General features: G+C 42.7%; 2 protein-coding genes across 4 annotated transcripts in view; one reads left to right on the top strand and one right to left on the bottom strand.

Annotated features, from left to right (window-relative positions):
• LOC110979796 (phosphatidylinositol 3,4,5-trisphosphate 3-phosphatase TPTE2-like) overlaps window positions 1-21,847 on the bottom strand; it is a 32,561-nt gene extending 10,714 nt beyond the window's left edge. Inside the window, exon 1 of one of the 3 annotated variants that reach the window (XM_087133074.1) lies at window positions 21,827-21,847. Coding sequence is in view for 1 of the 3 variants with exons in the window: in XM_087133073.1 (XP_086989199.1) it covers window positions 2,269-2,381 (113 nt within the window). In the remaining 2 variants the exon portion in view is untranslated. Of the gene's footprint in view, window positions 1-1,417; window positions 1,564-2,268; window positions 4,757-21,826 lie in introns of those variants that run through there. The other 2 variants (XM_087133073.1, XM_022235860.2) reach the window with 2 other exon arrangements.
• On the top strand, window positions 1,544-15,325 carry ankle2 (ankyrin repeat and LEM domain containing 2). Its single transcript, XM_022235858.2, has 13 exons — window positions 1,544-1,664; window positions 5,621-6,023; window positions 6,478-6,644; window positions 7,011-7,175; window positions 7,335-7,523; window positions 7,731-7,853; window positions 8,163-8,238; window positions 8,819-9,009; window positions 10,715-10,821; window positions 11,511-11,647; window positions 11,989-13,231; window positions 13,383-13,511; window positions 13,955-15,325. Exons 2-13 carry the CDS (start codon window positions 5,651-5,653, stop codon window positions 14,193-14,195), a joined length of 3,141 nt encoding a protein of 1,046 aa, XP_022091550.2. The 5' UTR covers window positions 1,544-1,664; window positions 5,621-5,650; the 3' UTR covers window positions 14,196-15,325.
• Window positions 21,848-23,129: the final 1,282 nt, after the last annotated feature.

Genomic DNA, 23,129 nt, shown 5'->3' with positions numbered 1-23,129 from the left:
ACAGTTCAACGTCACGTACTGATATCAGAAAAGAATTCATCAAATGAGCTCAACAAGAAGCGTCCTAAAACTAAAAGAAAAGTACTGGGAAAGAGAGTATGAAAGACAGGCACTTAAATGTAAAAGAGGAGTAATGGAAGATATGGAAAGATTTCTGTATCTGATCACCTTGATTCTCCAGCTCCACTTTTATAAACACTAAAGAGTTTTACAAAGATGGCCAACATGGCCTAATGTTAAAACAACTTTTCCACCGTCAACTTCAGCTTTTTTCAGGCTGAACAAACTTGTCTTCAATTAATGAAAACACAGAATGTGGAACTCTTGTCAAGGTTTGCATCCGACTTGACTCAAACATCCCAAAACCATTACCATTGTTATGCCCGAACTCTAGCATCCGTCCCAACTGTAGTGCTGCAGTTGGGCTGGCCTAACTATAGCTCTTTAGTTGGGACTGTCCCAACAATAGGGGAAGTTGGGACTGATGCTATAGTTGGGGTGTAACAGCATCCCCTACACATCATTGCAAATTATACACATATATCAGGTAAAATAATTTAAGCTTTGGCACGCAATGCAACTTTAATAGTGGGGGTTGTGTACTTTGGAACCCTTCCATTTCTATTATTCCTACAAACAGGTCAGTTCCCAAAAGAATGCAACCAAAGGCAATGTTTTCTCCATTATGCTCACCGTTTTTTTGTGAATTTAGACTTAGTAAATTGAGAAAATCTCACTTTTTGATTGATCACCAATTGAAAATTATTCCTCCAACTTCCAAGTGTCAGGTCTATCAACACTGACAATTTTTACCCCATAATTGCCCTCAAAAATCAAAACCCGGTCCTCTTTCCACAAAATGAACCCCGCATCTAATCGACATGATGTCACCATCATCTGCCAAAGTGAATCAAAAAATTTAAATGTAAAGAAAGAGTTTCACATAGGCCTTGCCTATGCAGACAACACCTGATACCCCTGTGCACAAGGCTGTGCACAAGGCTGTGCACAAGGCTATGAGACTTGTCTGAAAAACGTAGACCTAACGTTAGGCTAAGTCAGTGTTTTCTACATGAACATGAAAGTAAATGCTTCAGACTTTTCTCGGCTAAATTTCACTTTTTAGTTAATGTTATCACCTTCTGACGGCTGTTATAACATTTGAAGGGGAAATTGGTGTCGTCCATATATATATATATATGGAACTTGGAACTGACCTAAGCATTAGACACACATTAGGCCACTAGTTCTGACATGTTTAGAAAAAGGACAGGGTGAACATGATGAAAAATAATTTACGTATAAGAACAAACGCACGATCTTTAATTTTCCCTGACGATTATTTTTGTGAGGTTTTCCTAGTTAGACATTCGAAGAAATAAAAATGATTTGAAGTGGAACCAATCATGCAGCTTACCGTTTTTGAGTCTCTGAATTACAAGTCAGTTATCAGTGGGCGTCGCCATGTTTGGTGCTACACTGGTATCAAAACCATTGTCCATAGCGTGTACTGCACAGCCTGCTTGTGTGATACCAGTCAATTCCTCGGTCAAAAGTACGCTGAGACTTCGAGAACCCGTTAAGTACAGTGCGACTGTCGTCGCTCTCAATTTTGTGACAGACAGCTAGTTTTCTCACGTGGAAGATGAATTAGTCGACAATAGGTACGGCCCTTGTACTCATAATATTGTTACAAACTTTAATGACATTCATGATCATGATTGACTTGATCGTGCGACAATGCACATCGCACAAAAGTGTCGTCTCAAACATGAATTGTTATTTTAGACGTGATGACGGAGGTTGATCAACAATAGTTCCGGATAATCCACTGCTCAGGATCACTGGGCCCTAATGATTAATTAATTACGTTGATTAGTTAACCCACACGATGAGGTTAATAAGTGAACTTAAAGCAGAATTAAGTTTAGTGCAGCCTAACTGCCTGACCCCCTTTCCCATATTTGTTTATGTTACGCCCCAACTATAGCATAAGTCCCAACTATTGCTGCAGTTGGGCTGGCCCAACTATTGTTAAGCAATGTGGAAAATGTCTCAACATTATCCAAGTTAGTGTGTCTCACATTTGACACAATTCATCTAAAATGTGGCAGTTCATCTGTTCATCTAGTAGGCCTGTGCCGGGTACCCGGGTACCCGCCCGTCGATTTCAAAACCCGGTTCCATTTTTCCAGGCCGGGTACCCGTAAAAAAGCAAATAAATTAGGAACAAACATTCATGCATAAAATGTCTGTGAAATTTCTTACTGAAGGACAGACTTCATAGAAAACCACCGTGCCGATGAAAACCCGGTCCCGCGGTCATACATGAAACTTGAATTCGGAGATCGACAGCTAATTTTGTTACCCATTCCACCCATTGCACCGCAAGTCGTTTTCCTAGTTCCGGAATTTCCTAGTTCACAAGAGCGAAAAAAACCACTAAAATTCACCGGCGATAGGTCACTCGCAACGTGTGATTTTAAATATTTCTTTAAATTGAATAGTCATATAAACCTTTGCATCTAAAGTCTGCTTAATTAAAATGACTTTTTTAGAGTTTCCGTTTTTGTTAATTTAGCGAAAACTGCAAGCTTTTCCCCCACTCTCGGATCGCGCGGCGTTACCACGCAAAGTCGTTGCGAACTCAACTACACGGGCGCAGCAGAAATGTATGTGACGTAATGGGTTCGTCAACTGTGCGGCGCGGGGAGGATAACGTTGATAGCTCACTGTACAGTTAAAAAGTCGAGTCAAACCGTACGCAATTTCTACCTTTTTAATTCATTAGAATTCTTATTTTTCATCTAATTTTCTCAAAATTAAAAGATTCTCTATTAGAAAAGCAACTTTTTACAATGGTTTTGGCTGAAAATGGATTTTTCGTGTGGTTACTTTTTATTTGTGAAGACGTTTTTGTCTCGATCCTAAACCGATCCAGAACTAGGAAAGGTGTCATCATCACTTTCGTCGATCGATCCTGTGAATCCAAATATAAAAGCTTAGATTTTGAAAAAAAAATTGACGTATATCCAAAACACAAAGTTGACTTCTGACCATATTTCACTCGAATTTGAGGATTTTTTAGCTGCAGTCTTACTGAATAATTTTCGCGATCCGGAACTAGGAAAATGACTGTACCAAACCTATATGAACAAGAGACCGAAGGAGTTTTGTCTTATGAGGGGGGAGCGCTGTTGATGTACACTTGCATGACTGTATTTGTAACTATCAAACCCTGTCGGCCTAAATGACTTTTGTGCAGAATAAGTAGTGCTTACTGTTTGAATTAAGAATATTTTTGTCAAATAAAACAATATGAATGAAAATTACTTTATGTCGGGATTGACGACGAAGCGAGAGCGGATTGTGTAATATTCCTGCGGTACTGGGACTCCACACGGCGTGCGGTTAAGTAGTGATCACGCACAAATTGTGCGGTTGATCGGCCTCTTTTATAATCAAAGCACTAAATGTGCGCTACAAACCCAAAGAGTCAGAGAACCAGTTTAGTTAAGTTTTATACCAAGAAATATTCCGTTTCAAAATTATTTTTAAATTAAAGCAACTTGAATTTCCTCAGTAATTCATCGGAACTGTGGATGAGGAATTGACCAAAAAAGCAGGAATGATTTTTTCTGTATGTACTAAAGCATTTCAAATCCAAGTATTTTTTCATTCGAAAAAAAGGAAATGTTGACAGGTGCAAGTCATAATACAGTCGGCCAATCAAATATCACTTATCGAAGTACTTATGCATTAAAATCTCGACAATTTGAACCTCAGGGGAATGGAGTTATCCTGAAAAAGTATTTATAAAACTAAACCACTTCATCGTGGTACGTACCTTCGTGTGGCAAAACTTTCGCATCGCTTAGTCATTTAACAACATGCAGCGCTGCTATTTTTTTCACTTGGGCTTCCTTATGTGTGGTCACATGACCTTTCTTTTTACGGTCACATGGCTGCTGCAGTGTCAGCGATTGGACTGCCTGAAGGGGACTACAATTTGGCCCGCGTTGCAATCAGGTTAGTTTCAGCGTCTTGGAAGCCAGGATTACACAGTTGCAGCTACGTTGATTTATGCAACGTGCTGGTCCTCGTCAGAAAAGAAATGAACTTGCGATGACTCCTGACCCTATATAGACTTCCGATTCTTTCAACGCCGTTTGAAGCATTTTGGTGGCGGTTTTTTTAATCAGAAACTTCAAAATAAGTGGATGTAATGGTGTGGGCATTGTTCGAGTTACGGTGGTATTTTTGTACATAAAACTTTGAGCCTTTTTACCCGTGACGTACATAGCACTGATCTGGTCCGCACGTGACACGACCAGCGCTCACCATTCGTGCACGCCACATGCGTTCCGCGTGTCCGTGGTCATGCAGCATCCGGGACATTTCCTTTGAGCGTTTGCAGGTGCGTATATCATGTACGTGGTTTGCAGCTCTGTTCTTTTTTCTGACGTTTCCCGTGAAGATTTGTTTTTCTGTTTCACACACCCACACAAAATTTGAAAACTGAAGATAACAATTTCGTTTGATAAAAAGGTAGGAGAGATTATCTCCGACGTTTAGAACAATGTTCTGCTTGCTTCCTAGGTACCAAAAAGAACCGTGTTTCGGGCATATGATCCACCGGGTTGCGCGCAATGCCATTATCAGGCGATCTCTTTTCCGGGTACCCGGGTACCCGATGTTAACAAAAAACGGGTACCCGGTTCTAAAAATACCCGCAAATGCACACCCCTAGTACACAGTGAACAACAACTCAAAAACTGAATTTTACTGAATTACTTCTTAGGAGTTATTGTTTGAGGTGCCTTATAAAACACAAACTGATTGGCATAATTTGGTCACTTGTGCACGTCCATGCCACCCTCAGGCCAGTGAGTGACCAGAGTAGAACCTTCTTCTCATCACTGCCACCGGGGTGTGAGTGGCCACTTAAATTTAAAGCTGAAAACAGCTACCAAAAAGCGGAAATGTAAAAAGTTCCCATACTTTTGTACAGACCAGGTATACAAAAAAGCTGAAATTCAGGGTCAACATCTAAACAAAAGAGGCTGAAATCAGCTAAAAAGCTGAATTTCCACACCCCTACTACCAGTCCCTACTCAGGGAGAACTGGCATGCACTAGTAATAAGGACCTCATAATCACACTGTGCCGGACGTTAGGTCCTAAATTATGAATGTTACGCCCCAACTATAGCATCAGTCCCAACTATAGTTGGGCCTATCCCAATTATAGTTCGGCCAGTCCCAACTAGAGTGCTACAGTTGGGCCGGCCCAACTACAGCAGAGAGGTCCTGTGTGCATGATGTGCCCACCATTTGCCAAAGTCATATTGTTTACAAATGTCATGTCATTGGTCATAGGGCCAGAGTGTGTACATCATGCAGTGGCACTGTAACCCAAATTTTTTTTCGAATTTCTTTTCGCTGGGTATCATTGATTGTTCGTGCTAGTGGCAGCTATCCTATAAGATAGTTAATAGCCCTTTGTGGTTCGTGATTTGACGCTGCCTCATGAGCTGCTAGATAGGGAAACACGAGACGGGTGCTAGAGAGAGCAAAAAGAAGGACTCATTGCTATTTAGTGTTTGTCTGTGTGTTTTCCAGCATTGGCTCTGTAGAAGATTCTTTGTCAAGATGGATGCAATCTTGCAACGCCTGGCCAAGCTGACAGAGGACGAGCTGCGTGCCGAATTGAGGGGTTGCGGACTGAAGCCCATACCCATCACCAAGACAACCCGTGCCCTGGTGCAGCGCTGCCTCGCTAAGCACCTGTGGCAGCTACAGGGAGGGGGGGTACCAGAGGAGGGGGAGAGGGACAGTAGCGCCGAGAAGAAGGAGGAGACGGGTGGCGGGGACTCGGTGACTGAACCCGGGGAACAAAATTCACCGACCAAATCTGCAGGAGGGACCGTGTTGAGCTACTTTGCCGTTTGCATACCACCCAAGAACGAGTCGAGTTCAGCTGGAGGGGATGACGTTGACTCATCACAGGGAACTGGAAACTCGGGTAGACAACAAGAAGTATAGCAGTATCTATTGGACTGGACGACGATTCTATGACTAGTGTTATTACTAGCCATATTAAACTTTGTTTTCTTGTGATATTAATTTTCCACAGGAGTATTCTACATAGAGGGAATCTCATTATACATTCATCTTGTACAGCTTTAAAAGATTTATAGCTATTTTAGGGTGGTCGTCATGAGGTCTGATAACGAGAAAGCTTGGTTTCACTTTAACTTAAAAGAGGTTTTCTACTTTATTGCCTCATTATCTCGCATTAATTGATCAGTTTATCAGGTTTTTAGGGTTCTAGTACAATTGCTTGAGAATCACACAGAGTGTATAACGTACTGGGAATTCTCAATAAGTAATTAAAGTGCAGTTTGAATCATGCAAAATCTGGTTATAGTTAACTTGTTTATGATAAAAAGATTGTTTTCCCATTTTTGTCCCCCTAGATGAGATATTAATCTTTCAGGACCGGAAAGAGGCATTGTACATTGCAAAAAAGAATAAAGGTGCCCGGTTCAAGGTCTTCAAGACCAAGGAAGAGGCTGAGAGTTTTGCCAAGACCAATCAGGACCTCAGCACACCCAAGCCAGCAATGGAGCCAATGCTGAGCCAGGTATGCAGGCTTGGGAAAAAAAGTAGTAGAAGCTTGTTGGAATGATTTAGAGAGGGTTTCTACAGAACCAGTATCCTTTACTGAGAACTCACCGCATGCACTCATAGGTCCATACTAGTGCATTAGAAGGCTGTGCTAGGGATGGTGCACCCCCAGTTGCATGTGCACCGGGTGTGAGCATGAAGAGCCTGCCTCTTCTGGCTGATGATGGTGCACCTCAGCTCGGAGTGGATTAAGGCCAAAGCATGTCCTGAGATTTTTCTGTGTCTGTTTTTTTTTCGCCTCCGAACCTTTCAGTGAAATGATGCGAGGATTCTGCACTTTTCCTTCTACATGAGATAAATTGCCTTTTCGTTTACTGTGCAGTCACTGGCAGAGAAACCAGTCAGTAGCTTTCGCTCAGTGAAGACTCAGGATCTTGTCATACTGCGGAGGACCATCGAGGCTAATGATGCAGCAAAATTCAAGGAGTTGGTGTGGAGTAACCCGAGGTACCTCATCAATGCCGGTGACTGCCCCACTGTCTTGCAGGTGAAAAGTACTCTTGGGTTTTCACAAGTGGATGGCTTTGATGGATCATGTCTTTTGAAATCGTTTGGAATTGGGCATGGGTGGAAGTGCTCTGCGTCTACGAGCAGGACATTTGCCTGCAAGTTCTTGCATTTTCTGTCATTTTCCTTTAATATCCAGGAGGGGTCTCGGTACAACGCACTGCATGTCGCTGCCAAAGAGAACCGACCGGAGATCTGCGCACAGATTCTGGCCACCATCTGTGACTCGGCCTACATCCTGATGATGTACCCCAACGACCCAGAAGACACCATCGTCAGTAGGAAAGACTACCTGGCTGATCTATACCTCAACTCTCCCGACAAAGGGGTGAGGCTGCGTAAAGTTTGAAGGAAGTATCGGAGATGTTCAGACTGCAAGCAAAATGAGTCACATTGTAGGACTGCCACTCCAATAGTAGTCAAGAATGAATATTTGCCATTGGTTGTCATTATAACACAGTGTCATATGATGCTGGTATTGCCACAGATTTGTTCATGGAATTTGAAAATTGTTCACATTGTCTTTTTTGTGTAGAATGCTGAGACGCCGCTACATTTTGCATGCAAATTTGGCAACGCGAAGGTGGTTGAAATACTCATCAATCACCCGCAATGTGATAAGACACTGAAAAACGGTGATGGGCAAACTGGGAGTGAAGTAAGTGGAAATAAAGAAGCTTAGTATGTACACACTTATCTGACTCAACACAACTCCACCCAGACCTGCCTGACCTGTTCCTGACCCAACTCGACCTGACTGAACCCCAACCCAACTGAGGCTGACCCCACCCAATTCTGCCTGGCCCAATCATACTCAACGTATCCCAGCACAACCTATCCTGACCTAACCTTTAATAGTCAACCCAACTCAACATGTCCAAATGCCATTGGTGAAGATCAAAACCAGTCGGATGCATAAAGACAAAACGTGCCAGTGTGGTCTGAACATACTCACGTTTTCTTCTAGATTGTGTGCTCTCGGTCATCTTTGTCTGGTACTGCACTGAGACAGCTCCAGAAAACGATATCAGATATTCTGCATGGTAAGAGAATGCCTCTGTTTGCCCTGGATGTTTAAAAACTACGAACAGTCTGTCTGAGGTTAGACTGTTCAGTCAATCAGTACTTACCTCAGTTTGAGAGTACTGAAAAGAAATATTACCCAACCTCGTCTAGAGATTCCTGAGTCCATTAACTGAAAGTAGTCTTTCTTTTGGTTGACAGCTACAAGTACAAGAAACTTACAAATAGAAATTGTCCTGTGTAATACTGCTAGAATCCTTTGGTTTTTTCTTCTGATTTGTTGTGTTAAAAATTCTTGTTAATATGTATGTAACATGTAATAATATAAATGTGTAAAGGTGATCGTCAGTGCGGTGTTGCCCCAGCAGGCCTATGCAGGGCCAATGTATCTGACAGAGGTACATGCACTGTTTGAAATGCCGCAGGGCACGTGGGCCCTGACTGGTTAAAAAAAGTTTGTTTTTAATTGTAATTGTGAAGAAATGCATTTTCAACATCATATCAAATTTAATTTCATTGCAAAGCTTTGGACATTTGATTTCTCTTTATGGTAAGCCCAAGTGCCCTTACGTTTCTGGACACTTTATTTGATTCAACCAGAAAACTACTACGTACCAGTCTACAGGTCAGAGGGCAATTGTACGCCGCCCGTCATTGGCGAGCCATGGTCACCTGACCTGTCGGACCACCAATCCAGTCCCCTGTTTCACACCAGGCCTGCTGGAGCGGAGAGCCCCATCAACGCAGTGCTGTCCCTGCAAGCCTATGCAGGGCCCATGTCTCCGGCAGAGGTACTTGCACAGTTTTAAATGCTGCCTCGGGCACATGGGCGCTGACTGGGAAAAATGAAACCTCCACACATTTTGAGATTGTCGGCACGGTTGGTCTTTTTTCTTTGTCACTACTGCATGCTGTTACGGACATTGTCAATTACCTGCTAATGGTACTCTGTGTCAGTGGCACTCTCAGTGACAGGCAAAGAGAAACATGTCGAATGGATAGGCATCATGTGCGTAAAACTGACATTGAGTGAACTGATTGCTTGAATCAAGACTTCATGTGTTGTTTGTGCCAGTGGAAGTCTAGGCGCATTACATGGAAAATCCTCATTTTAAAGCATTTTTAAGTTCGGGCGGCCTGTTCTTGACCCAGGTTTCTTGTTCTCGTGCTCAAACGGCGGGAACAAACAACCGGTTACCGCTGGTAGTTAGTAACAAGCAACATGGTGGCGTCCATGTAGGCTACGTTATTCGAGAGTTAATGTCTGGATGGGCTGAATTCTTTTCTATATAAACAGGAACATTCATTTCTGTGTTATGGAAAATAATTAATGCTAACTTTGCAAAACTCCCCATTGTCTGTGGCTTTGGAAGCCATCTCTCTACTTTTTGCAGCTGTTCAAAAATCGAAATCTCACGAGTTTTTCCGTGTGTTCCTGTAAAACCGTGACGAGGAGGTGGTGTGTGATCCTGTTCCGAGAACAGTGTTCTTGAGTCGTGTTCCCGCCGTTCGAGCGCGAGAACAAGAAACCCGGGTCAAGAACAGGCCGCCCGAACTCGACCTAACTGTCCTCTGTTCTCCAATGGGTTAAAGGGTAACTGCCATGAATTCCTCTTAGACACAATATTTCTGCAACTGTATTCTCTTCTTCAGTGTGTGAAAACTATTTTCATCCTTATTTGGTTAAATGCATTGAAAAATGCACTTTTGAAAATATGTTTAGAATTATCCATATGCTTCAGTGGACAACTGAGGGCGCTGTTGTTTTGATGTCATCGAGGGAAGGCATAGTTCAGTGCATAGGTTTTTGTGTTGTTTGTGTACCCAGAATTTACCCTCTTGAAAAGTTGCTCCGAAAGGGTTGATTGCTGGCTTATTGCTGTCTTAACAATGAATCACCAAATTGGAGAAAAGTCTTCAAAAAAGCAATTTTTTTTGTACAAACCAATTTAATATCAAGGCTTGCTTCCTGGAATGACATCACAGTTTGCTTATGAATATGGAAATTACTCATTAACATAAAAGCCAAAAAGGCATTAAAAACCATTTGAAATAGTGAAACACAAACTGAACTGAGGTTAACTGAGACACAAAGGCAAGGTTTATTTTGAAGATTTGTAAAACAATTCTTACAAACACCAATGTGAACAAAACACTATAAACAACTTGTGCATGACCATGTGGTTGTGCACGACCTTTGACCATGTCGACCTTTGAGCATCTGTGACTGTGACATTTTGCAAACTTTGACAGTGCATGGCCTATATATTGATCCTATGTTTTCACTTTTAGTTTGTTTGAAATTGATTAAATGTATATCCATTTCTATTCGCTCTGGTTAGTTGCTACATCTTCTACTGTAAAAACCACTTATATTTTGAAAGCATGTATAGGTTTAATAGCATCTCTTGTTTCATCTACATTTATGGCGTTTTTTAAAATAAGGACAGTTTTGGGACTGTATTATGGTTTGTTATGTATTCTCTTGTGACAAAGGCTGGATACTTTCGAAGAAATCTTCAAACACCTCCGTCCATGGAGAGGAAGCGTGTGGGGAGAATCCGACGAGCAGATGGAGAGAAAGGAGTGGAGAGAATAGGAAGGTAGGAACGATTCTCGCCTTGAATCGTTTCTTCGTCTGTGACACCTTACAACCAGTTTGGTGTGGTGGTACATCCTCACTTATTCATATTGTGGGTTTTGTTGACAGATCCAGGGTGGGGGGCCATGGCCTGCCCCCTCCCCCAATAAAATGGAGCCCTTTAATTTTTGGGGTAGAAATATTGGAAGGCGAATTTTTTGGTTTATTTCATTTTCTTACCTTTAAAAAAGCAAGTAAACAGCCACAAAATGTAGCCTCTTCCCTCAGAAAGGCCATTAAAGGTAACAGAAAAATTTCCACAGATTTTGGCCCTCCAAAACAGTTTCTGGCCCCTTCAAAAAAAGTTGGATCTGGATCCACCTTTACTGGGTTGGCATACCATCACTGAGAACATGAATAAGCTTTTTGGAGGGGTTCTGGATTATCCAAGTGGTCCTTTCCAAACATTGTAGTGCTCTTGAGGCTACTTTTACTGACAAAAACTGAACAAGCCTCATTGTTATGGCTCGGATTTTGGAATCCTGTTGACTAGATGGCGTTCTGAATGTTTTCACAGGAGTGAACAAATTATCACATAGCGCACAGTATGAGCTTCAGCTTTAATCTTAGCACCCCTGAATCCTGTTAGATACTGGTGCTCGTATTTTTGTTTTTTCATTTGGCTTGATGTGCTCGTCCTTCCATGAACAGGGAGTTAGCAAGCAAAATGAAGGTCTCCTGGGCAGAGTACTGGAGTTTCTTGGATGCGTTCGTTGACCTGGCCTCACCCCAAGGATTGCAAAAACTGGAAGATTATCTAGCTGCGAGGTGCACCGGTATCCATGAAGGTGAATAAGAATTTCCCCATTTGCAATCATGACATTAGATCCTGTAAACCAGGTGAGGCGGATATCTTTTCCTCTTGCTCTTCCCATCTACACCTCGTGATATCACTGTTGGGCACTTGTGATGTTGGTTTGGGGATCAGACAATCTTTCAGCTCCTGTTTGGAATATTTCTCAATGGAGAAATACTTAATTTGAATTGAGAAAATTGTCACTTTTTAGACCCCGATTTTTATTATGTAATAGAGCCCTCTGGATAGGATATTTTGCTGTGACAATTTTCAGGACACAAACAGGCCACACGCTCCTCCATATAAATGTTTGTTTTTATTCATGAAATGCAGATGTAGGTACACAGGAGTCCACTGTTAAACAGGAGCAGACGCGGTCTACTGTTTCGCCAGGAGCAGTCATGAAGGTCTTGGCAGGGGACTTTGAAAAAGTATCCATCGACAGTGCAGAAGATGATCGGGTTGGGACAGACTGTACCAAGGAAATGAGAACATGTGGAGATGGGCAGGATCAACCCAGCTGCTTTGGGATGGACTGCGAAAGAGCAAGAGAAGGAAGAACCGAGTCCCAAGCTGAGTTGGGGAGTAACGACATGCCAGCTGACTCCATAGAAAAAGGGAAAAAAGTAGCTGATACAAATGATGGCATGAGTCACCTACACAAGAAAATGAGCAAAGTAGGAAATGCTGAAAAGCTGATGATGGAATCTGAGCCTGACAGACAACCTGATGAAGCCTGCTCAGAGTCCCAGGAGAATTCCAGATCTTTGTTGGACACGATGAATGGAAACCGACGGCCTGATGAAGCCTGCTCAGAGTCCCAGGAGAATTCCAGATCTTCGACGGACACGGTGAATGGAAACCGACGGCCTGATGAAGCCTGCTCAGAGTCCCAGGAGAAATCCAGATCTTCGTCGGACATGGTGATTGGAAACCGACGGCCTGATGAAGCCTGCTCAGAGTCCCAGGAGAATTCCAGATCTTCGACGGACACGGTGAATGGAAACCGACGGCCTCAAGATCCTCTGCGTATGTTGGCAGAAACCGAAACTACCAGTACTAATGCAAATTGCCAAGAGACAGTGGCAGAAGAATGTGAACAGCTGCCCGGTGTTGTCGCAGAACCAGGTGGCTCAGACTCTTGTCAAAAAGGTTCTGACGTGGTAGACGTTGTGTGTCAATCTGAAATATCTTCAAAGTCCGAAGTGTCAGTCAACAATCAAGTGAAAACAGACGGGAATCCTGATTTCCCGGTAGGTGATACGACTGATACTTCTTGCATCATGTCTGCCAAAGAAGACTACGATTCAACACAAAGACAGAATGGAGATATACATGATCAGGGAAGCTTGTCAACTTCCGGATTTGGTGATTGCCATCCCAGGACTGCTGAAAAGAAGAATGTATCCCTAAAAACAGAGACTGTGGCATGTAGGGAACCAGAGAAAGACAAGACTATATCAGGCAATGGAGATGGGAATGCCGACATATTCAGGACACCAAAAATGGTTTCCTCACGCAGGGCCGTGAGCAACGCCCCCAGTGGAGGCCTAGGGAATGTCGGTTTTATCTTAGGGTGAGCTCAACCAATGAAGTAATACACATACCCAAACCAAAAGCAAATAATCTGAAATAAAAAACCTCTTCAAGGCATGAGTGTCATCTTTAGAACCATGCAAGGTTTAAATATTGCCAACTGATATTTTATATTTAAAAATCCAATTTAGGTCCCAACCGACTAGGACAGACCTCCATGTCTGGAGAGCATTGGCAGAAGTTGAGGTACCAGACAACTTCCCCTGCATCCGTCAGTGGAAACAGTTTGTCAGTTCAGTGCCTTGTGAAACAAGAGACAGGTAAATCACATGGGGAGAAAATCATTCTGCTTGCTTGGTGATCCTGTTAATTGCACAATTTAGAAAAAAAATTGAGGTAAAGCTTCTTGCTTGTGGACACAGACAACAACACAACCAAAATACAGCCAACATTATCAAGCTGTAGAGCACTGACAGGACCAGTAGCTGTGTATAACCGTGTGACTACATCATATAGCCATGCCTTTCTACACTTTGTCCAGTGATTCCAATAGTCAAATATCCTAATAAGGTTATTTGGTGCTCTGTCGACCATTTAGAAGACGGGTCGTGCCTAAATGGTTTCATAGTGCAGTCTGAAGCACTGCTTAGATATTATTGGTGTGCTGATACAGATGTAGACAGCTTGAATGCTGACGAGTCCAAGGCTTGTAAGTTGTATTCAAATTGTGGCCTACTTTGACCATTTTAAACTTATTCTTCAGGTGGCCCACTCCGTCCAGAGCCATCTCCTCCAGGCTGCCCCTCTCCCGTCCCAGCCAGACTCCGTCCCCCCGCCAACTCCGTGCCTTCTTTGATAGCTCTCCCTTGGTCCTGAGAGCTCGTCACCTCTCGGAACCCACCCATCACTCCAGTGAGCTGGCCCCCAGCCTTAGACTGCGGCAGGCTCAGTTCAACCAAGCCGATTCTCCCGGCGATCCCAGAACGAGACTTTTCCAAGGGTAGTTCTCCGTCCAGGAGTAAGCTTGTAAAGGCCGCTTTATACTTCTGACATCACAAAACATTTGCATTGAAATTGGCTTGAGTTTAAAGTGTTCAACTTTTGTGAATTCGCAGCATAACTATTCGAGATGACATTACAATTGTATATTTCCGTTTGCTTTTTGCTCTGAGAGTGAACCAAGCCTTTGAAGAATCTTTCCATTAATTTTTTTAGACCTTTCTATATCCACATCTGTTCGAAACATTTAATTTTTCTACAGTTTCAATAATCACTCTCTTTCACTTACTCAGTTGAGGTGCACTGAAAACACGGATTTGGAAAGACCTTTACTCTGTTCAATGAACTGACTTGGTTGACTTGGGAATCCTTTATAAAAAAAGTTATCAGCAATACTGTGACTGCATTGAATATAAAAGTGAGTTTTTGTGGTCAAGAGTTGTCGCATCAGCAGAAATTTAAAAATAAAGTGGCTAGAGCTTGTTCAGTCATGCAGGTTTTTGTTGAGACAAATTGGACTGTTACGTGTTAAAAATGAATTATTGACTGATTTACTCCAGCGTTGCATTTATATCTGTACTGGCATATATATATATTTTTGGATTAAAAGGAAAATACATTTGATGCAAAATATGAATAAATTTACATACACTTAGGCAAGCATTGAGAAGAGCAACTGGGTTTATGGAAGAAATGTGTAGTAGGGAGTTTGTGGAATCTTTCTACAGTTCAGCCAATTATAAAATCGCCAGAAAGATCCACACCCCGATATTTATCTTGCCACTTGTGCCGCAGTCCTTAAACTCAACTTCCCACGGTGGGAAACAATTTATATTGAAGGTTAAAGGACTTTGGAATGCCAAGGTTAACTTAGTGATTCTAGTTCAATAGTGGCTATTATGTAGTCTACGACTATCCCAGTGCTATGTAACATTTACTAGAATGCATTGTTCAACCTGATGAGCATGTCCACGTTTACTCATAACGAAGCAATCGTGGAAAATAAAGTGGTATTAGGACGTCAGTGCGTGTTTTCCGCATCATTCGGTTTTCTTGTCCAAGAACTTCTGGCTTGCCAATATCAGCCATGACCAAGCAGAATAAACCTTACTCAGAATGTAAGAATACAAATCAATACTTGTTTGCCTGTCGGGATGCTTTTTTTCCATATTGTAGATTTTATGTGTTGTGATTTCATTTCACTTGTCAACGCGTTGTCTTGGTTTCGGGACCCTTTTTGTTTGATATAATCTCCCTTCTTTCACTGATCAAACTAATATTTTGATCTGCAAGCCCGGGCGAACGTTAATTTTAATGATTCCGCGATGTGTTCGATTCTGTGACGGATGATTACTGGCCACTGAGTATCGATTCCTTCGAAATTTTGACCTGTACGAATGAATCGTTTTTAAAAGATGTTTTTGAACTTCGTTTTCATGAAAAATATAATCAAATTGAAAATATTTGTCTCTTTAAAAGTAACTTTAACAAAATCTCATAAAAATTGATCAAATAATAGATGCCGTTACCAATAATTGAAAAAAATCTTTCTAACAATAGATCTCGTGAGAACGAACTGTATAGAATATGTGTCATATTAACCTTGGGGAAAATACATCTCTTAAAAACAAAACTGAAAAATATAGCCTATGCTTCATGAAAAACGAACTTCGAAAAAAAATATACTTCAGTTTTTGAAAATATATACATGTACTTGATAGAACCACGGGGCTTTTGTAAAATCACACATTTTTCAGACTAGAAACTATTCTTGCATTCGTTCAACAGTGAAAACACATGCGGGCGCTAATACTGCGTGAGATATATCAACCACTTAGGAAAGGTAAACGAATGATTCTAAAAAAACCTTCTGACACATGCTCGCGGATTGAATCAATTTTTCACACTGATTAGTTCTTGCTCAATTTCGCGAAAATTTTAAGTTGTCGATCACAAGTTCTCCACAGATATGCAACTTGAATACTGTATATTATGATGCTGACTGTGTCGTGTTTACTTTTAAAATGACACCTACGTACTTAGCATTTAAGCTCCACAAATTTTTTTTATTACCTCAGACAGCAAAATGCGGCTATAAAATGAAATTGAGTGTCCTGTTATCATAATTTCTTAAAAAATAGACAGAAAAGAAATTAAGAAATGATTGGGAACTTACTCTGCTTCTCCGGGATCGAATTATTAATTACACATCAACCGTAGGTCTACCTGAGCATAAAATTTGAATAGGATGTTTCATTGGGTTCAAATGTTTAATTTGTTTTTTTGTGATATCTAATGACGTCAACGTGACGTCACGGAATATGTACATGTCGGCAACAGGGTGTGCGTTTGTGCCAGGTTTAGTGCTCTTACCGATATATTTATTTGATACTGCCGTTAGGAAAAATGTTGCCCAACGTAAGATCTTGCATCCCCTAAAAACAACTTGGCCTATAATACAGGCCACAGTTCTTAGCTAAAGGTACAGCAGGCAACTAAAATCGCTTAAAGATTGAATAAATGGTTTTTAAAAGCGTCAAACTTCTATACACATCTGTCAAGTTTCAAGTTTATGGTTCTTCGAGAAAAAATTGGCGTATCGTCAAGATGGGCCAATACCAAAGATGAATCCTTACAACCCGTTCGCCAAATTATCAAACAAATACCTTATGGATTGCAAAAAAGAACACAACATCAATGAACGTAATAATATAGCTTTCTTATTGATTCGTTACTTCATGTGTCGATTTATGCTGAAGCTACGCTTTCAGACATTTAATGTCATCAGTTGATGGCTGAATGTTCATCGGGAGCCAGACTCTTGTATAGACGCAGTGAATAAAAAGCCTTAGCAACGTCAAATCTCCTTAAAGTTTAATCTCATTAAATTGTTGAAGAAGGTTTTAATCAGATATTCACTATGGCAAACATAAAATTGACAAATGAAGAAACGCCAATTCCATCGTGTGTCCAATCCTACATATGAAGCAATATATGAGACGGAGATAACTCCCCCAGCTTCGTGTTGGTCATTGTCTCACTGAAATCTGATAGTTCTTCAGTTTCGGGGGGGGGGGGGGAGGTTTTAGGTAAAAATTGTCTAGAGTGTATAACGATTGGACAAGTTGGGGGGGTACCCTTCGGTCTCATTTCTTGCTGCATATACAATCTTCCCCGCGGGAATGTTCGCAAAACCTGTCACAATTATGCACGCATGTTTCCTTTGATCAATTGCGAAATTCATTCGCTGAATACTGGTCTTCCGTTGATTGCTTTCCGTAGGTCTGAATGGGTCGTTATCGGTCACGACAAAAATGCATGACTGACGACATTATAAAAAAGAAATTCTCCTCGTTGATAAATATGGTAGAAGTGATCCAGAACGTTCAGTGGTGGATATTGACACACCACAACTTGGGGAATAAAAAAACGATATTTACTGCGTTTTCTTCACGAACCAAAAACAAAACACACACACCCACATCAATAGAAATCACCTTTTTAAGCTGCATTTTAGTGCGTGTTTTTTTTTTTTTTTGTTCAGTTCATTCTGAGTTCGTCGCAGGCAATAAACCATCAGCCTTTATGCACAAGAAAAAAAGGGAGGAAAGAACGACAAGTGACACTGGGCCAACTGCCTGATTCCCATCTCCATCACTTTTCCAGATTGTTTAAGCAGACAATATTTAAATTAACAAAAAGCTATATTGACCAAGTGCAAATGGCCAATAATTCGGGCCAATACAGTACCATATTAAATGGAAATTGTTGCCAGGCAACACGCAGAGAGCCATACTAGATCTTCTTGATTTGGGCAACGTTACAGATAAACTACAGCACGGTGAAGAAGCTTGTATGATTTAATAACGCCTTACGGTGTGGAATGTTTTCAATAAGAAATCTATGTTAATAAGATATTCAAATTTTATTTGACAGGGAACTGTGTTATTGGGTTTTCTCTTATCTTCCCACGTAGGAGTCGATTTAAAGTGATGAAGTTTACGAAATTGGTCTGTCGCATCTTTTTGGCACCTTGCCTGGTTAAGGTGGTTGTGTCATGCAGATCTTCTCAGGGATATGTAAAACGTCCAGGACCCCCATCATTTAGGGGACCGTGGCGACGCCCACTGGATGGGAGTCCATCTGATTGGGAACGCTCACATGAAGGAGGACGCCCTTCTGGTGGAAGATGCCCGTCTGAAAAAGGACGCCCACATGGAGACGGACGCCCATCAGAAGGAGAACATCCATATGGACGAGGACACCCACCTGGAGAAGGAGGACGCCCATCTGGAGAAGGAGGGCCTCAGTCTGGAGAAGGAGGGCCTCCATCTGGAAAAGGAGGGCCTCCATCTGGAGAAGGAGGACGCCCATCTGGAGAAGGAGGACGCCCATCTGGAGAAGGAGGACGCCCATCTGGAGAAGGAGGGCCTCCATCTGGAGAAGGAGGACGCCCATCTGGAGAAGGAGGACGCCCATCTGGAGAAGGAGGGCCTCCATCTGGAGAAGGAGGATCTCCATTTGGAGAAGGAGGACGCCCATCTGGAGAAGGAGGGCCTCCATCTGGAGAAGGAGGACGCCCATCTGGAGAAGGAGGGCCTCCACCTGGAGAAGGAGGGCCTCCATCTGGAGAAGGAGGACGCCCATCTGGAAAGGAGGGCCTCCATCTGGAGAAGGAGGGCCTCCATCTGGAGAAGGAGGACGCCCATCTGGAGAAGGAGGGCCTCCATCTGGAGAAGGAGGATCTCCATTTGGAGAAGGAGGACGCCCATCTGGAGAAGGAGGGCGTCCATCTGGAGAAGGAGGACGCCCATCTGGAGAAGGAGGGCCTCCACCTGGAGGAGGAGGACGCCCATCTGGAGAAGGAGGGCCTCCATCTGGAGAAGGAGGGCCTCCATCTGGAGAAGGAGGGCCTCCATCTGGAGAAGGAGGATCTCCATTTGGAGAAGGAGGACACCCATCTGGAGAAGGAGGGCCTCCATCTGGAGAAGGAGGATCTCCATTTGGAGGAGGACGCCCATCTGGAGAAGGAGGGCCTCCATCTGGAGAAGGAGGGCCTCCATCTGGAGAAGGAGGACACCCATCTGGAGAAGGAGGGCCTCCATCTGGAGAAGGAGGATCTCCATTTGGAGGAGGACGCCCATCTGGAGAAGGAGGGCCTCCATCTGGAGAAGGAGGGCCTCCATCTGGAGAAGGAGGACACCCATCTGGAGAAGGAGGGCCTCCATCTGGAGAAGGAGGATCTCCATTTGGAGGAGGACGCCCATCTGGAGAAGGAGGGCCTCCATCTGGAGAAGGAGGGCCTCCATATGGAGAAGGACGCCCATCTGGAGAAGGAGGGCCTCCATCTGGAGAAGGAGGATCTCCATTTGGAGGAGGACGCCCATCTGGAGAAGGAGGGCCTCCATCTGGAGAAGGAGGGCCTCCATATGGAGAAGGACGCCCATCTGGAGAAGGAGGGCCTCCATCTGGAGAAGGAGGATCTCCATTTGGAGGAGGACGCCCATCTGGAGAAGGAGGGCCTCCATCTGGAGAAGGAGGGCCTCCATATGGAGAAGGACGCCCATCTGGAGAAGGAGGGCCTCCATCTGGAGAAGGAGGATCTCCATTTGGAGGAGGACGCCCATCTGGAGAAGGAGGGCCTCCATCTGGAGAAGGAGGGCCTCCATATGGAGAAGGACGCCCATCTGGAGAAGGAGGGCCTCCATCTGGAGAAGGACGACCATCTTGAGAAGGAGGACCTCCATCTGGAGAAGGAGGACCTCCATCTGGAGAAGGAGGACCTCCATCTGGAGAAGGAGGACGTCCATCTGAAGGAGGAGGCCAAGGACGACCAACAGGTGGGGAAGGGGCCTCACGCCCGTCAGAAAGCCACCAAAACGTTCATTCGATGAAGACGGTGACTGCGACTGTAAGTGTCAGCTTGGGTGATAAAAGTGGCGGCTGGATTATACACATTGTGAAGATTTAGTTTAGATTTTTAAAAAAGTGTTAAAAAATTGACAGTTAAATCAATTTGTTGTTCTGTATTTCATTTTGTCAAAAAGTTTTGAATAAAACGGCGCAAGATGTCAACTGAAAAAACAGTTGGAAAAGCAAAATCTTCTGTCACTACTTATTTTCATTTTCGTAAATGCCTCACAATCAGTTAATCATGAGGCATGTTTGTATTGTTAAGATTGATAGAAAACACATAAAAAAGTCTACATTGTGAAAAGGTTAACGGTAATAATTTCGACTTACATTAAAACTTAAGCAGACATGTACATGTATATGCTGTATTTTGCTCGTTGGGTAATCTAATGGTAAGGAAATGCGCCCATACTAAACAAGCGCAGTACTTCGAAATCAGGAGAAGTGTGGAGTTGTGAAAAAAGACCCCAAGATAACAAAGTCAGGTCTGAAAGTTACTGAAAGTAATAACGATAGACACCCAATGATACAAGTAGATTATATCCTGACCAACCATTAATTGTCATGCGTGAAAAAATAATTTGATTTGTTTTGAAGCATTTTTCAAATTTCCTTGTTTTGTTTGTTCTTTATTTAATAAAAACTAACTGTGTGTAGTGCCGCAGTGTACATGGAATTTTGATTCAATGACTGGGCACCCGGAAGGGGGAATTTTGTTAGAGCGAGAAAAAAATCCGAATCGAATCGATGGGAATCGGCTGGGTTTGCTTTTTTCGGGGTTTCGTCCTAATAGCTTTTGATCCAGCTGTTGTCGGGACAGAGGGCGGTATAACCCCGACTCTTAGACCGTTTTAACTGTCGTTGTCGTCACCGTCAGATGATCTTACATCTTGACTACAAAAACCTGTTCTTGGTGAAAATGTCCCGCAATTCCTTGACACGGATTGGTTGTAGGTTGTCGCGGACAACTAACGGATTTCAAGGCTCTCTGGCAGTCAACCAATTACTGTGCGTTTTCCTGTAACTCTAAAAGAACATTAATACTGCCCCTTTCCTTTTTGTTCGGCAAAATAGAGCGAAAACAGGAGCAGACTAGAAAGTCTTTGAAGGTGAAATTCTTGGCGGAAGACATACGTTAAATTATTGCTGGCTATGGTTTCTCCACAACTATTTGTCGCAAGCCTGAACTTTTTAAGTTCAGAGAAAAACTTTAAAAAGGTAAAAGATACCCACGAAATTTTGTTACCCACCACGGCAAGACTCCACAATGTCAGGATGTTGTAAAATTAACAATAATCACACATGGATGGATGCATGGATGTTCAAGACATTGGAGCCTGTAAAGATTACGAGACGGGTCATGAACAATGTCCAGCAATAACCCCGGCTGTCAACCTGTACCCTAGAGCCGTGAGAACCTTCAAGAAATTTACCGAGTAAAACATACTTTCATCAGCGGATTATACCAAGAACTGTTTTGCATCTTTTAGACTGGTGAGATTTTTTTGTCCCAAACAACGTTATATGACCTAAAAGATCGGGACCTGTTTGCTACATAATATTCTTTGCTACAATGGCCACTACGCGCTATGGATTTAAGAATCGTCTCAGACAATTTTTTCTATTCACATGCAAAGGTAGGCCTATACACCTACAAAATATTAACGTTTAAAAAATAGAATTGGGTTATTAAGTGTATTTTCGCGACATCTTGTAAGCTTACCTGCAAAGTCGCCCCAAGTTCTATAACTGGAGGTACTTTCAACTCGTTGAGCAAACACGATAACCATTTCAAATCGATGACCACGGTGATCGTGTCATGGAAGTCTAAACGACGTTGCATAAGCAGAAGGTACTCCTGTAGAAGAGAAGTTATGCACACATCTTTCGTGAGTTCTCGATGGAGGGTAAACAAGAAGACACTTGAAAAACAGGCACCCTACGTTGGTTAATGGTAGGTTTTCGTAAAGGTGGTGCCAATTTTTGCTAGCTGTCGACAGCATGACTTTCAGGATGACAAACTGTTGTGCTATGCAATCTTTAGGATGTCGATCGTGTCGACACCCAGTGTTCAACTTTGCAAGGATGACCTTACATGTTGAAATGGTATCCCTAAAAGGTCCGTAAACGACCAAGAGATCATCGATTGTAAATCATCAGGGATGATAGACTTCGTGGGGGGGGGGAGAGCAAGAGAAATATGAAACAAACAAAAAAAAAGGTAAAACTAGCATTGATGACCCTTTTTTGGGAGACGGGGGGGGAAGATGAAGCAATCTCGATTTGGAATCACTCTATTTCATCTCACTGATTTATAGAGGTACCCTTAATCGGGTGGATGGCGGAATCATATCCCGACTCCCACGAACCATGCATCGTGGATTTAAAATATGGAGCTACAAAGAGCTTGTGATTCCACATGAAAGATAGCAAGGGCGGATCCAGAACCAAATTTCGGGAGGGGGGGGAAATGGAATTTGTTCATTAAGCCTAATGGCCTATTTGAAAAGTGAGACTACACGGGGGGTGTTACACACTGTAGAAGGAACATGAAATAGATAAAAAAAATTGTTTTTCTTTCATTATTAAAAAAAAATTATCTCCATTTTTTTCACGGGCCATGGCCCCCATTGATTGTCCCCGCTTTCGCCCTAGGGGGATAAAGATTACCAAACAATCTGTGTCTACAAGGAAAAATTGTCCCATCAACAGTATGATGCACATGACTTAATGCACAGAATAATTTCAGCTGTAACCTGTGTAAGGACGTTGGGCTAAGAGTCCAGGGAAGGCAGATGAAAGCGATTTCAAATTTCATACATCACCAGAGCCCCACACACAGCATACACAGCATGTTGACCACATGCAGTTGAAAGATTATGGTTGACGATGTAGTTTCTACGGCAGGTTTAAGACTTGGGTCACCTCTTTACCTGCATGCGAGATGGTGGCGTCTGGACTTTTTTCCAGCGGCTTGAAAAGGGGAAAGGGAATGGAGACATGATAAGGGGTGGGTACTCAGTGTT

This window comes from Acanthaster planci, linkage group LG02 (genome assembly GCF_054643075.1).
Source record: "Acanthaster planci isolate LZ-2023a linkage group LG02, COTS_SCS, whole genome shotgun sequence".
Classification (NCBI taxonomy): Eukaryota; Metazoa; Echinodermata; class Asteroidea; order Valvatida; family Acanthasteridae; genus Acanthaster; species Acanthaster planci.
Note: the sequence above shows the minus strand (reverse complement) of the source record. Positions and strands in the feature narration are given on the sequence as shown.

Excerpts from the sequence above, each read along its gene's own strand:
- ankle2 (XM_022235858.2), top strand. The coding sequence starts at position 5,651 with ATGGATGCAATCTTGCAACGCCTGGCCAAGCTGACAGAGGACGAGCTG. Across the intron at positions 10,822-11,510 it reads GGAGTGGAGAGAATAGGAAG|GGAGTTAGCAAGCAAAATGA; the intron begins GTAGGAACGATT and ends TTCCATGAACAG. Across the intron at positions 11,648-11,988 it reads GTGCACCGGTATCCATGAAG|ATGTAGGTACACAGGAGTCC; the intron begins GTGAATAAGAAT and ends CATGAAATGCAG.